This window comes from Vulpes lagopus, chromosome 23 (assembly GCF_018345385.1).
Source record: "Vulpes lagopus strain Blue_001 chromosome 23, ASM1834538v1, whole genome shotgun sequence".
In the NCBI taxonomy this organism is placed as follows: domain Eukaryota; kingdom Metazoa; phylum Chordata; class Mammalia; order Carnivora; family Canidae; genus Vulpes; species Vulpes lagopus.
The window spans coordinates 7,892,304-7,906,910 of NC_054846.1; the positions used below are offsets into that span (position 1 = coordinate 7,892,304).

Consider the following 14,607-nt stretch of genomic DNA (forward strand, 5'->3'; position numbering starts at 1 on the left):
GTTCTAAGGACATCCTTAAAACTTATTACAATGCCTGGCACTGAGTGAATTCTCAACAAAATTTTACTAGCTGGGGATGTCCCATCTGGGTGGCTCAGTTGGTTAAGCACCTGATTCTTGATTCTGGCTCAGGTTATAATCTCAGGGTCATGAGATCAAGCCCTGTATGGAGCTCAGTGCTGAGCATGGAACCTGCTTAACATCCCCCCCCCCCCACTCTTCTTCCTACTCCTGCACTCTCATTAAAAAATATACACATATATTTATTTATATATTATATAAATATATTTATATATTTTTACATATATTATATAAATATATATTTTACTAAACAAAGTGAGTATAACTGTGATTTTAAATATAAAAGTACTTGTTTTATTTATGAGTTTAGTTTTCTAAATTCTAAATAACAACATAAAAGAATTTCCCATAGAATTTTTTGAGCTTTTTAAACCTCTAATCAAACCATCTAACTTTTTTTTTTTTTTAAGATTTTATTTATTTATTCATGAGAGACACACAGAGAGAGAGGCAGAAACCCAGGCAGAGGGAGAAGCAGGCTCCCTGCAGGGAGCCTGATGTGGGACTCGATCCCAGGACTCCAGGATCACACCCTCGCCCAAGGCAGGCACTTCACCGCTAAGCCACCCAGGTGTCCCAAACCATCTAACTTTTTAATTAAAGTGAGAAAATTAAGCATGGTATTCTTCTAGCAGTAGAGAAACAAAGGTGATGGTATATTGTTAATTTTTTTAAAAAAAGATTTTATTTATTTGTGAGAGAGAGAGCATGAGTTAGGGGCCAGAGGGAGAGGGAGAAACAGACTGCCTGCTGAACAGGGAGCGATCCCAGAACCCTGGAATCATGACCTGAGCGGAAGGCACTTAACTAACTGAGCCACCCAGGTACTCTTAAGTTAATTTCTCTTAAAGATGTTATTTTTAAGTAATCTCTACACACAACATGGGGCTTGAACTTATAACCCCAAGATCATGAGCCGCATGATCTTCTGACTGAGCCAGCCAGGCACTTTGGTATATAATTAATTTTTAACTACAGTTAAAATACTCTTATAGTTAATATACACTAAAGAATCAAGTTTTGATATTCATATTAATTTCTGGTCATTGCCCATTTTTCAAACTTAGGAAACCTAGAAGATCGTCTCCCTTAAAACTATATCTAACACAAACCTTTTCATAAAATTATAATTTTGCAGCTGAGAAGCCAACTTAAAAGTCTTACTAGCCTATTATAGGTTAGAAAGCCAAGATTCATAAATCATAACAAATACTACCAACTACCACCACCAACAAACAACTTCTAAGATGTATTATGTGTTAAGATGTTTTAAGTGAATTGAGTCAGGCCGACAAAAAGAACTTTACTTCTATTATTCATGTTCACAATAACCCTTGAAGGTTGTTGATTATTCATTTTACAAGTAAATAAGTGATGGTCAGGAGGGTCAGATGGCACAGAGTACATGGCATAGTTAATACTCAAACTAAGTTCTGACAACTGGAGAGCTTGGCTGAGCTCTTCTAGGCTAATACTGTCAGAATCTGAAATGAAAAGCATCGCTGTCCAAATGATTTTTCTAAGGCCACAGAGCTAGTTAGTGGCAGGACCAACAGGAGAACTTGGGGGCTTTCCACTGTCGGTCTCCTGTTCTGGATCTTCCTATCTGTCTTCCCAAGTCTGTCTCATGTAAATCAGACTGTCACATGGGAAGGAGAAATGAGAACAGGCTATGATTAACTCTCACACCTCACAAGAGTATATAGTTTATCATCCAATCTGGATTTGACGGAGCTCTCAAGAGCTGCTAAAGGAGTCTGTTTAGAATTATATTACTGGGGGGCCTACCAACCAGCAATGCTTACAATAAAATGCTGCTCTGGTGCCAATTTAAAAACTTAACTTTCATCTAGGATACACTGACCATTTGCCCAAGTAGAGAATGCAGATTTCAGTAGAACTCAGGAGTTTGGAGATTTTGTCATTTTTGGAGGTTAAAAAGTACATTCTCTTATTCCATTAAAAAAATTTGAACATAACTGGTGTGACAACTATTAAAATATCTTTAAGTTTATATCTGAATATTTCACATTTAAAAGCCAAACTAGAATATATTCTCCAACCTTATCCCTGAGGCTCGGGTCATTAAACCACTCCAATAACTTTTTGCCCACTTCCATTGGGCTAGAAAGAAAAGTCCTATAGGTCAACAGGAAGTCCTCTATGAATGTTGGATCCACCACTGAATGCTCTTCCACCAAATGCATTGTTAATCTTTCTGAGGTGCCCTGTAACAAATAAAAGGTTTAATCACTCTCCTGCAGGAATGTCATCTACATGGTACTTTATATTTATTTATTTATTTATTTATTCATTCATTCATTCATTTATTAATTACATGGTACTTTAATTCCAAATTTTCAACATAAGATGAACTGGATAGTTAATATATATTAACTCTAATATAATATTATAGTTTGTATAATATTTTGCAATATAATAATTTGTAAAACTCTGTTTCTCAGGAAGGATAAAGATTTTTTTAGCAACTGATAACTTTTAAGAGAAATTATACATAAAAATGTAGTGGGTGGAATCTTAAGTTGTCCTAACGGATACTACCAAAACAATCCTTTCCCACAAGATGGAGGCTTGTCTGTCTTACCTTGATGACAATATGTCCCTTTCTTGTTCCAGTTCTATCAAGTTCTCGGTGTTCTTTTACCATAACAATTTCTCCTTCTTCCTCAACTTTTTGCATGTTCTTTTCTACTTGGTTGAGAATACGGCAGTAATCTTGCTGGGCTATACAGACAAACTGGAATAAAATGTGAGTCACATGTTAATGATGAAGTGCTTGCAAGAGACCTAGCAGTACTAATAGTTCAGTGTTTTAATTATTTAACGCTGACATTTTTCCATGTCTTTCCCACATTCTCTAAATGAATGCAGTAATGAACCTTAATCAGACTTCTCTACTTTTTAATGTACTTCTTCTTTGGTCAAGTCAAGCTTCATTTTTAGCATATTTATATGTAGTTTATATTAAAAATCCTAACAACTTTAAAAATCAGAAGATAAAATCAGAAGAGTCCTTTTTCATGTCTCTTCTTTGACAAAATCTTAGGAGGATAAATTTTAAAACATAACTTTCATTTAGTGGGTTTTTCAAGTTAGAAAGGACTTTTAAAGCAATCATTTAAAAATAAAGGTGGTATTAATAAAAGATCAAAATTCAAAGATACCCATTGAATAGATATTATAAATTTGCTAATTATTGATAAGAAATCAGAAAGTTTATTAAAAAAAGGCTCACAAAACAAGCCACCTCTTTGTTAAATCAAATCATTATTCCTTGTAACTAGTATTAAGGATAATCCTTGCTCTTAAACATAGTTAAAAATAATATGCACATCAAGCTATTAGTCCTCCGTGATCCCAAATAAAAAAAAATCAGGGCTTATGGCAAACCACTAAATTACCTTTCCTAGTAATTTTAAAAAGAAAGTGAAGAATGAATAATACAAATCACTTATTGCACAAAATAATTAGAAGCCAGTTAGGAGGAGATAAAGAGTTAGATTCTAAATAAGAAAGAATCATTGTCTTCTCTGAATTTTGAAGAATTCATTTTTATTTTGGGAATGGAAAAAGTATGGACATTTCTTTTTTGCCTTTAATGTGAAAAGATAAAAAGGGGATGGCTAAATTACAACATATAGAAGATAAAATATGATGCAGCCATCCAAAATCATATTTTCATATTTACAATTTTGAATTAATGATTAGCACATTAGTTTTTTAAAGATGCAAAACCAAATGTTGTAGTAATAACTATAATGAAGATGACCGTCATCATTTTGTGGTAGCTTTATAGGAACTTTCTCAATTTATCCTCCCGAGCATCCCATAAAGAAGGTACTATTATTATCCCCATGTAGAGATGAAGAAACAGCTGTAGTAACGGCCTGCTGACTTGCCCAGTGTCTCATAATTACACACTTGCTAATTAAAAAAAACAAAAAACAAAAAACAAAACTATACATGCATGTCAAAATCTTAGCATGAAATATAACAATGTTAAAATTATTATTTCTGAATAGTGCAAATTATAAGTGACTTTCATTTGATTTAAAATACTTTTCTAGGGCAGCCCTGGTGGCGCAGCGGTTTGGCGCTGCCTGCAGCCGGGGTGTGATCCTGGAGACCTGGGATCGAGTCCCACATTGGGCTCCCTGCATGGAGCCTGCTTCTCCTGCCTGTGTCTCTGCCTCTCTCTTGCTCTCTCTGAATGAATAAATAAATAAATCTTTAAAAAATAAAAATAAATAAAATAAAATACTTTTCTATACTTTCCATACTTTCTGTACGAACAGTAAAGTTTTTTAAAAGAGAAATAGTAGTGCTTCATACCTGAGAAACAGCATATTACAATATTAAGTTTCTTCCAGAGCTGATTGATATAATCTCATTAATTTTTCAATTAAGAATTTGGAATCAAAAAATTAAAATTCAAAAGACATACTTTCCTTGTAATTACATATAATTTAATTTTTTAAGAAATCTTCAAAACAAAACGCATTTCTGTAACACTGACCACAGGCGTATGTATGTTTTGAAATATGTGGTCCTTAGTCCCTCGTCTCAAAAATAGTTTATTTTCTTTCTTTCGACAGGACACAAAAATTGCTCTCTATGCCTCCAAATAATTTTAGGTGATCTTTCTTATACTCAGTTTTAGAGAAAACAATTATATATTGTATTTTCTCATTTATCTCCTAAGGAAGAAATAAATCCATGAGTTAAAAAGAGTAAGTAAAACAGAAAATGCTTTTAGAAGAGAAACATACCAAAATTACTCTTGACTAAGGATTTAAGGAAATTAGAATAAGTTTGATTTGAAATGCTTTAATGCATTAGACATTTTTGGCACTTCTTCTGTACCAAACTGAAAAGTACCATCAAAAAGAAAATAAAACCCAACTGAAGTTCTATATGGTCATACATACCAAACAGAAATAAATTTTAGATGAAAACATTTATCTTTATTTTTATTAGATTTATTTTTGCTTTAAGACATTTGTAGATCTAATAAGACATTCATGTGTAAAACATAATTTTAATTGATATGTTGAAGCCAGATGAAAAATTGTGAATTATGTATATAATTGTTTTTGGTAAGTTATACTTTTAGATAGCTGTTAATACATGAAAGTGATGTATAACCTTGGCATTCTGATATAAAATAAAAATCCAAATAAGTTTTGGTTATAAAAGGCAAAAGGTAGTTCATATTGCAGGATTGGTTTTGGGGCACATGACATCACAACTGATATGGAGAAGAAAAATTATAGACAATAAAGGGATAAAGTAAAATTAAACTTCAACCATAATACAATATTGTCAACTTTCAATTTATCCACTTAACTTTCTCCAAAACTTACTTAAATTCAAAGTGTCATTAGTTCCCATGGTCTCTGAAAAAGGTGAGCCTAACAGGTTTGCCTTAAGAAGTTATTTAAACTGGGGCACACTTTGTGGTCTGTAAGGGAAGTTCATACCTAATTGTTCACACGGGTATCCAAGTGTTGATTCCCCACTGAAGGGTGTAGGGCAGGGCTAAGCAATGCCTGATGTGTCACTGGCAGGCCTAAGACACAGGCAGTGGAGAAGGAAAAAGGGAGAAGGAAAAGACAGTAGGAGAGTAGAAGAGGAGGAAAAGAAAAGAGGGATAGGAAGTGAGAAGAAGAAAAGAAAGGAGCACATATGGGAAACAGAAAACCATTACTAATCGCTGGTACCACAGTGTCTACATGTAGCCCTGCCTTTGTCCTTCAAACAGAACAGTGGAACGAGAATAGACCATGAAAGGAAAAGAACTGAGAGAGGAGCATACGAAGGAGGGATCCAGAGGAAAACATAACTCTGAACATACTGTGGGATCCAAATAAGTAGAAATAAATGTTAAATTTAATCCACTCACTGTAACCCACTTAGGCTTAATATGAGCACAATTAAGTTATGTCACATACCCAATATTTATTTTGGAACCCACTGGAATGTAAGAAAATTAAGGGCAATCCTAAATGAAGTTGCCGCTTCTTGGCAAAGAGAACACCATTTTTGTTCATTTCATTCAATAACTGTTAAATGCTGACAATGTGGTCAGGAGAATGATACAAACTTATAGGGCATCTTATGGCTGAATGAAAATATGAGTCTCATTGTTTCCTTTACTTCCTCTAAGAAGAGGATGATCTGACATTTGTACTTTTTTTTTTTTTTTTACATTTGTACCTTCTGACAGATATAGGACATTTTAACAGAAATACACTAAACTACTAGACCAAAACAAGCATTTAGGTGAATTGGTGTAACTGCATTCTCCATGCTTGTTTTACTGTTGAGGGAATGAGTGTCAGGCCTGAGCAGATTAGTCAGTAGAGGTACAAGAGTGATTCTTGAAACCACCAATTTAACATGTTCCTTTTACAGTGGCTTAGAGTGGAGTGGAGAGAAAGAAAGAGACTTTCTCTGGCAGATACCTCACCCTTGACCTTCTTTGTATACCTGGCAACCTATCAGGAACTATAGGAATCTAGGTATCTTAATCAGAATTTTCTTCTGGGTCTATCTTGCTATCACTGGGTTTCCCACTAATTCCTTCATGCAGTAAAGAGATTAGACTTTCTTCCCTGACATCTACTTCCTCTTCCTTTCCCAGAACTTCCAAATATATAATGTTAACTTGGTATATTTGATATTACTCTGTAATATATTCAGTCATATAATGTGTTTGTCAATTATTCTGAAACATTTCTAGGCCTCTAATATCATTTCAGTTCCATGATTACAAATTTTTAATAAAAGGGGCTGACCAAGACATATTAATGTAATCAATTAATCTTCAGAGATAAAGTTACTTTTTAACTTGTCTTTTAAGGGCAGAGACTGACTAAAATGCTCTAATAGTGCCAACATGTACCAGGGAGGAAGTGATAAGGGGTAACAGAATGGGGAAACCTTCAACAAATTTCTAGTTTGTTTTGGACTAAGTATGGCTTTATTATTTTGGGGAATACAGTTCCAGAACTGAAAAATTCATATGATCTCTTTTACAAACACATTTCCAGGCCAAATTAAGACTTTAAGAAATAATTGAGAGTTGACATATTTAGAATGTTCTTCTCGTATTAATATTCAAAACAATGAATTCAGAGCCCTTTATTTTTTCTCTACAGTGCTTACTGAAGGAATTATTTGGTAACACTATTTCAATTTTCTATGTTAGATAATTTTATTTATAGCCATGGTCATTTTTCTCTTTTGGTAAGTAAAATGCTCAAAATGAAAATTTAAATGAGTACTATTTTACATTTATCAGGCACTAAAACTTTAATGATGTTCTTTTAGAATAAAGTATATTCAGATATATTTCCAGCTACAGACTAAAAAATACAATGAGCACTTAGCATTAATTAGTTTAAGTCAAATCTCTGGGTTTATTTATGTTAAAATATTTTATATTTCAAAGACCTTATTTTTTTTTTTCAGAAGATAAGACATACATTTTAAAAACTTGGTAACACAAGCATCCTAAATTTAGTTCTCACTAAAGCAGAGGTTACCAGTTATATATTAAACTTCACACTTGTTCTCCCTAACTTCTCTAGTCTTATTAAATGTCCTCAAATAATGAATATTAATATCAACACTAACATTTTTCTTTTGTGATCAAGTATTTTCTTTTAATTAGCAATTACTTTTTTACTAGCAAGTCCTTCCACTAATTCATACTATGATTAATTTTCATGACTTCAAAATCAACTCCTTGTATATACTTAAACAAAAACACAGCATAACTATATCACATTAGCTTTTTAATCTACTTATAATTTCTTTCCATAATGGGTGTATTACTTCTATATTTTTAAGATCAAAATATTAATGGAAATTTTAAAATACTATATTTATAGAACACTTTCAAAGAACATATTTATAAAACACCTAGTTATGTGTAGTCCAAACAACTTTTTTTTTAAAGTAAGCTCTATGCCCAGCTTGAGGTTTGAACTCATGACCTTGAGATTAAGAGTCACATGCTCTACTGACTGAGCCAGCCAGATGCCCTGAGTCCAGATGACTTTAAGGAAGATTTATTTTTAATTTTCTGGGGTATGATAACATTAGAAGTAATAGTTCACCTTAAAATCTTATTTATAAATCTAAAAGATGACCTATTTATATAGGCAGAAAATTCTTACCCCAACTGCATATATGTGTTAAGCATAAAATAAACATTTTAAATGATATTTTATACCTGGCAGTCATCCACTTTTGTTCTCATTACTCCTTTCATGTATTCTTTGTCCATGGTAGGAGAGACACCAAAACTATTTCCCATACATAATATTTCTGCTTTTCCATCTGGATAAGTTACTTCCACAGAACCATTCAGAATCACTGACCAGGAATCCAGCTAATTCAAAAAAATGAAGACAAAGCAGAAAATCATGGTCATGCAGCTGTAAATGCCTAGCATGGTCCCTAAAAATGATTTAGCAGATCTTTCACTTTAAAGATGGAACAACTCAAGTAAAATTAACTGTTTACTAAACTCAAACAAGTAATAAAGCAAAGTATAGCCAAGTATCAAGTTCTCCACACGCCTAGCAAAGGGTACATGCCATTCTGCCCTTTTAATTTGAGCTTGGATACTCTTCTCTAAAATGATACAAGGAAAAAGAATTCTGCTCTCTAAAACATATTCAAGTAATATAAAGTGATCACATTGCCTTAATTAAGATCATTTTGTTTTCACAAAAAGCATATTATGAATATTTAAAGTTACAAAACTCTGAAAAGTTAATACATCAAAGTATTTCTATCAATATCATATGAAATATTTAAAAAATGGATTTTGGAATACTCTGACAAGGAGTATATCACAATTATTGAATTATTCAAATTAATTGTTGCTTACTTTTTTAAGAGGGAAAAATAAGAATTGTTTTTTGTTGTTGTTGTTTATATGCTATTACTGAGACCCTCAATCAGAAACTTTTTAGGTGGTGGAAATGTTCACTGACCTCTTCACCATCATTTAACACTATGGTCCCAGCTCTTTCCACCACTGCAAACACCATCACGGCACAGAGTTCTCGTCTCACCGACATTGTCATATTGGCAAAAGCAGGCAACTGGTGCATAAATTCTAAGAGTTGTTCTGAAAGGCAAAAGATATTGTAAACATTACAACCTTTTTAAAAGCAAGCATTAAAAAAGAATGCTCTATGGTTCTTTTGAAATGCCCTACAAATCTGCCCACTGGAAAATATAATTACTTCAAGTATTGTTAGTACAAAAGTTGAATTTCTTACAGGTCTACAAAGAATTGTCACTGTGGAAATGGTGACATTTACTTATTGATTTAGGAAATAGTATATACTGTATTTCAAATTCTAATGGGAATGAAGAAATTAATAACTTCAAATGGGAAATTTCTATTGAAAATGAGCTGTGACCTTATTAAGGCTAATTAAAGGATAAAATGATAAGCTGAAATGAAGTAGAGCTCTGAGAATTCTCCAAAAAGTCAGTAGGTCTATTCTAGTGCCTTTTGGGCAAGCAGATATCCAAAGCAGCAGAAATAACCACTTTCAATCTAAAAATAGTCCAGGATTTAGAAACTGAAGGATATTTTCTATGAATGAAGACAAATCTACAAAACTTAATCAGAAAATTTTTACAACATTATGTGAGAAATACAAATGAAAACTGATATATAATTTTTATCCCACAGAATGGCCAAAAAAGAGAAAAGTTTGATCACTTTTCCTGTTGGCAATGCTGTGGAGAAACAGCTTAAACTTTGATACATTTCTAGCTGTTGACAAGATGGATGACTTCATAGTCTTTTCTAGTCCTGTGGTCTCTATTTTTAATTTTCTCTATTATTAGGTAGCTTTACTAATTACTTACTAAGTTCTATCCTTACTCCTCACCATGGCTCTTTGAGGCACACGTCTTCTTTCTCCTTTCACAGGGAGGAAATAAGCTCAAACTTACATAATTAAGAGGTGGCAGTGGTAGGATTCAGAACTGCCTGCCTCCACAGCTTCTGCTGGACATGATAGGTAGTGATAAAGAGCACAAGGTGTATATCGGACATCATCTGAATACTTATTAGTTATATTACTTTGGGAAAGCGGATTAATTTCCTTAAGCATGTTTCTGTCACTTGTGGAAGAACAATATACAATAAATGAAACAGAAGTAATAACATCCTTAGCACAGAGTAAAAATAAAGAACTGCTATTCTTGTCATTATTATCATACATCATTCAAATTTTTGGCTAAGTAAAAATCCTGGTACATTTTTCTTGTCCTCACATAATGAAACTGTCCCTATGCAGTTCCGTCTGTTAGGACTTAGTGACACATTGTTTTTGGATATACAGTAGTTTGTTAATTGCAAAAACAACACAGAATAGAAAGATACATTTTGTGAAAACATTACATTTCCAGAAGGTCAGACTGAGTGTTTTTCTCTGGTCCAGCTGGGTAATGTCTCTTCTGATTAGACCCTACGTCATCCCTCCTGTGTAAGACTTTTCATAACACAGGGTGGCTTTAGAATCAGAGTAACAATGGTAGGTGGTTCTCAGGGATTTTGTCCAAGAAGACAGTGTTCTTCAACCTGACTTAGACTGACGTGCCAGGAAATCAATTTACTGTTACAACCAGCATTTTATTTAGTTATTTTTTTTGCAACCAGCGTTAAAAAAAAGAAGAGAATCAAAGCACATCACTTATAGAATAAGTTCTATTCAGTGAAACTTTTTTTTTGCAATTAGTAGGTACGTTTGTGTCATGACATAAAATATATGTATTCCTAGGGATGGCGATAAAGCAATTTTTAGTACCACTTCAGGAGGTGACCCATATTTATTATACATGGGAGGTAAGAATCATGGTTTTACAAACACACTGACCTTTGGATTTGAAACATAAAGGCAAATGTATAAACCTTGGTCCTCTGACTAGCACATTAATTTTAGTTCTGCAGTTACCAGCTCTTTTTTCTCTCCCGGCCCCTCACCATAAGGTATTAGAATATTATCTATAAAATACACATTTTGCTTTCTTCCCCCTCCTCTAGTAATACTAAATTTCCTCAATTTCCTCAGATAGGCAAAGATTTGTGGTCTTAAGAAAATATGCGACCAGAAGTTTCAGAAATGCTTTAAATTTAACATGTTTAAGCAATAATAAGTCAAACTACAATCACATATGAGTGAAGAATATGAAGCAAATGGATATTAAGTATAAAAATATATTCAACTAGGGGCAGCACCTGGGTAGTTCAGTAGGTTAAGTGTCAGCCTTCAGCTCAGATGATGATCCCAGGGTTCTGGGATAGAGCCCACATCAGCTTCCCTGCTCAGCGGATAGTCTACTTCTCCCTCTGTCCCTTGCCCTGCTTATGTGCTTTCTCTCAAATAAGTAAATAAAAGCTTTAAAAATATATATATACAACTAATACTTGTATAATGATTTGAAGTATCTTATGCAGCCACTATTCTTGTTTTTGCAATATTTCTCCTCCATTAGTGGGTCATAAATTGTGATATATGAGTAATGACTAACATTAAAAAATATGACAGGATAGAAAATATCTAGTATCACATATAATAAGGATAAATAATAAGAAAACAGAAAAGATCTAATAATAGTAATGTACATAATTCTCTAGGCTCAGTTGAAAAGCTAAAAATAATAAATGCTTAACCAGATGGTATCTAAGAGTTTTTAAGACTCTCAAAGATCCAATAATGGTATTTCTAGTTTTGTAGTAACTTTTATTTATTACACTGGAGAATTAGAGCAATTAAAAAATGTCTACCACTAATCTTCAAAAAATAAATAAATAAAAAATGAAGCATTTGGCTTTCAGGGCTCAACATAAACTCTGGTAATGCCACAGGGATCATATAGAGTTAAAGGAATTAGGGTAGCCAAGAGTTCAGAGCCTGGAATGATTAATAAGATAGATCCTAAGACATGGAAAGAAGCCATGGATTAGAGAAGCAGAACTACTTTCATGTATGTTGCTTGAAAGAATCTAATAGAATAATACATCAATTTTTGTTTTGTTAGGAAAGGAATAATTCTTTTTGAAAGAAGACATTTTTAAAGACTTTTTTTTTTTTTTTAGTCAATGTGACACACAGAAAAGCCAGATAATCAGCCTAGATAATTAGCCTACAGATACCACAAGCTATGTCAATATAGAAGTTAACTTACCATATTTGCTTTGGTTTACTTTTTTTTTTTTTTAAGATTTTATTTATTCATTCATGAGCGACAGAGAGAGAGAGAGAGGCAGAGACACAGGCAGGGGAGAAGCAGGCTCCATGCAGGGAGCCCGACGTGGGACTTGATCCCGGGTCTCCAGGATCATGCCCTGGACTGAAGGCAGCGCTAAACTGCTGAGCCACCCGGGCTGCCCCCGGTTTACTTTCGTATAAGAAATGATTACCAGTAGAAATCTGTGGAATTTTTTTGGTGGTATATTGAAGGGGAGAAAAAAAGAATTCTTTGGAAGAGATCTTGGAAGTAGGTCTCTACCTTAATGTGTCAAGTCATCAAAACAAAAAATTAAATTCACAACCATTCAGGGGTGCCTGGGTGGCTCAGTGATTCAGCATCTGCTTTTGGCTCTGGATGTGATCCTGGGGTCCTGGGATTGAGTCCCGCATCAGGCTCCCCATGGGAGCCTGCTTCTCCCTCTGCTTAAGTCTCTGCCTCTCTCTGTGTCTCTCACAAATAAATAAATAAAATCTTAAAAAAATAAATTCACAACCATTCAATAATTGAGGATCTACAAAGTTATGGAGTTAGCAAAGATGAACAAAGTCCCTTCCTTCAAAGTATTGAATCAGTGGTACACACACCCAAGAATCTTTGGGAATCCAAAGGCAAAATTTTTAATTCTTGCAGTTTTAAAAATAAGATCAAATATTAGCAATATCATTTGATTCAACTTAGATCCCTCTATCCATCCCACACCATTCCTTCCCTTTATTGTGGGGTTAGAGGAAGGTAGTTAACAAAAGAGGCATCCAGAGAAAGCACCAATTCTACAGAAGTTTGTAGTTTATATGAAAGGTGTCTGTTATAATTAAATACTGGAGGATGAATTAGATTTAACAAGAGTAACAGCAAAAGAACTAAAGAGTTCTCACATGTGGTTTTGTTTTGAGGAGTTAGAATATAAGATCTTATAAGATTATTTGTAGAACAAACAATACTCACTAGGCCTTATCTTTAGTAATAATGGTTTATTATTTTAAATAAAAGTATATTTCATAGAAGCAAGCATCAGGATCATTGCTGCTTGCAAGTGAATTGATATTCAAGTAAATATTATTCACTAGAGGTTATATGAACAAGCCCATTAAAAAAAAAAAAAAAAAAGACAGCTTTGTATTCTTTTGTAGGAATCAGCAAAGCTTTTGCTTTCCAGAAACTGTGGGGGAATAAAGCTTCTTAGCAATGAAGTAAAAATTTTAAATTGCCAGGAATGACATTTTTAATATCATTATTTTCTTCTATAACTATACTAAAATTAACATATTCAAAAAAGAAGATACGTTAATTTACAAAAGAATAATTTCCACATCAATCTGTTCATAAGCAATGTTCAATCTAATTTTAAAAAATAAAACCAATGAACAAGGATTCTGGAGTAAGGTGGCAAACTGAACACATTTCGAATTTCACTTGCTCTTTAAAACTACAATAAAAAGATTCTTGAAAAGAAATTCTCAAGGATGAAGAGAATAGGACAGTGAAGTACAACTGTGGACACTAAAAACCAAATGCAGGTGGATGGGGTATCAGACACCAGAGAGTGAAACTCAGAGTTTTCAGCAGGTTAAGTAGAACCACTCTAATTTATGCTGCAGAACCCTCAAACCTTATGAACAACCTACCAGCCCCTTTGCAATGGGAATGGAGGCAATAGAGAAGAAAACAGGCTGGAGTCAGGGATAGATATCTGGGAAGTCATTAAGTCCCTTCTTCCAGCAGATCATTCAGAAAGAATTAACACAGAACACATTGTTTACTGAGGGCCACAGACACAGGTCGCTTCCCACTTTCACTTCCTTAGGTCCGAGCCCTTGAAAAGGCCATTACCAGCCATTTCTTCCTAAAACAGGCTCCTATTCAGTTCATTCCCCCACCTCCATCACTCCCTATCCTCACCTCATTCTTCAGACTACAACAGAGCAAGGACCTTACTGCCCTGCTCCCCACGGAGTTGCCAGGACCTAGGAACATGTTCAGTACATCGAGGGGGCTCAATCGCATTAACTGAATGAATGAATGATTACCAACAAGTGATATTCACCTGAAATACATAGCAATTCCTACAAATTTTAAAATTATATTTTAAATTTCTAATACTAGTTTGTTTTCCATCCTTAGTTTTCTAGCATATGTATATAGTATAAGTGGTAAAAGATTTTTAGTGTTTGTTTCCCTCAAAACACATGCAACTAGCCATTCATTACTATGCCC

The 14,607-nt window shown here is 33.8% G+C and overlaps 1 protein-coding gene across 16 annotated transcripts in view; it reads right to left on the minus strand.

The window, feature by feature from the left end:
* The window catches only part of RAPGEF2 (Rap guanine nucleotide exchange factor 2), a 240,832-nt gene that overhangs the window by 27,275 nt on the left and 198,950 nt on the right, over nt 1-14,607 (minus strand). For all 16 annotated transcript variants that reach the window (XM_041738094.1, XM_041738095.1, XM_041738096.1 and 13 more), the window contains 4 exons: nt 9,111-9,247; nt 8,342-8,500; nt 2,687-2,839; nt 2,145-2,309 (listed from right to left, as the gene is read on the minus strand). In XM_041738094.1, the coding sequence (XP_041594028.1) occupies nt 2,145-2,309; nt 2,687-2,839; nt 8,342-8,500; nt 9,111-9,247 (614 nt within the window). The remainder of the gene's footprint in view (nt 1-2,144; nt 2,310-2,686; nt 2,840-8,341; nt 8,501-9,110; nt 9,248-14,607) is intronic.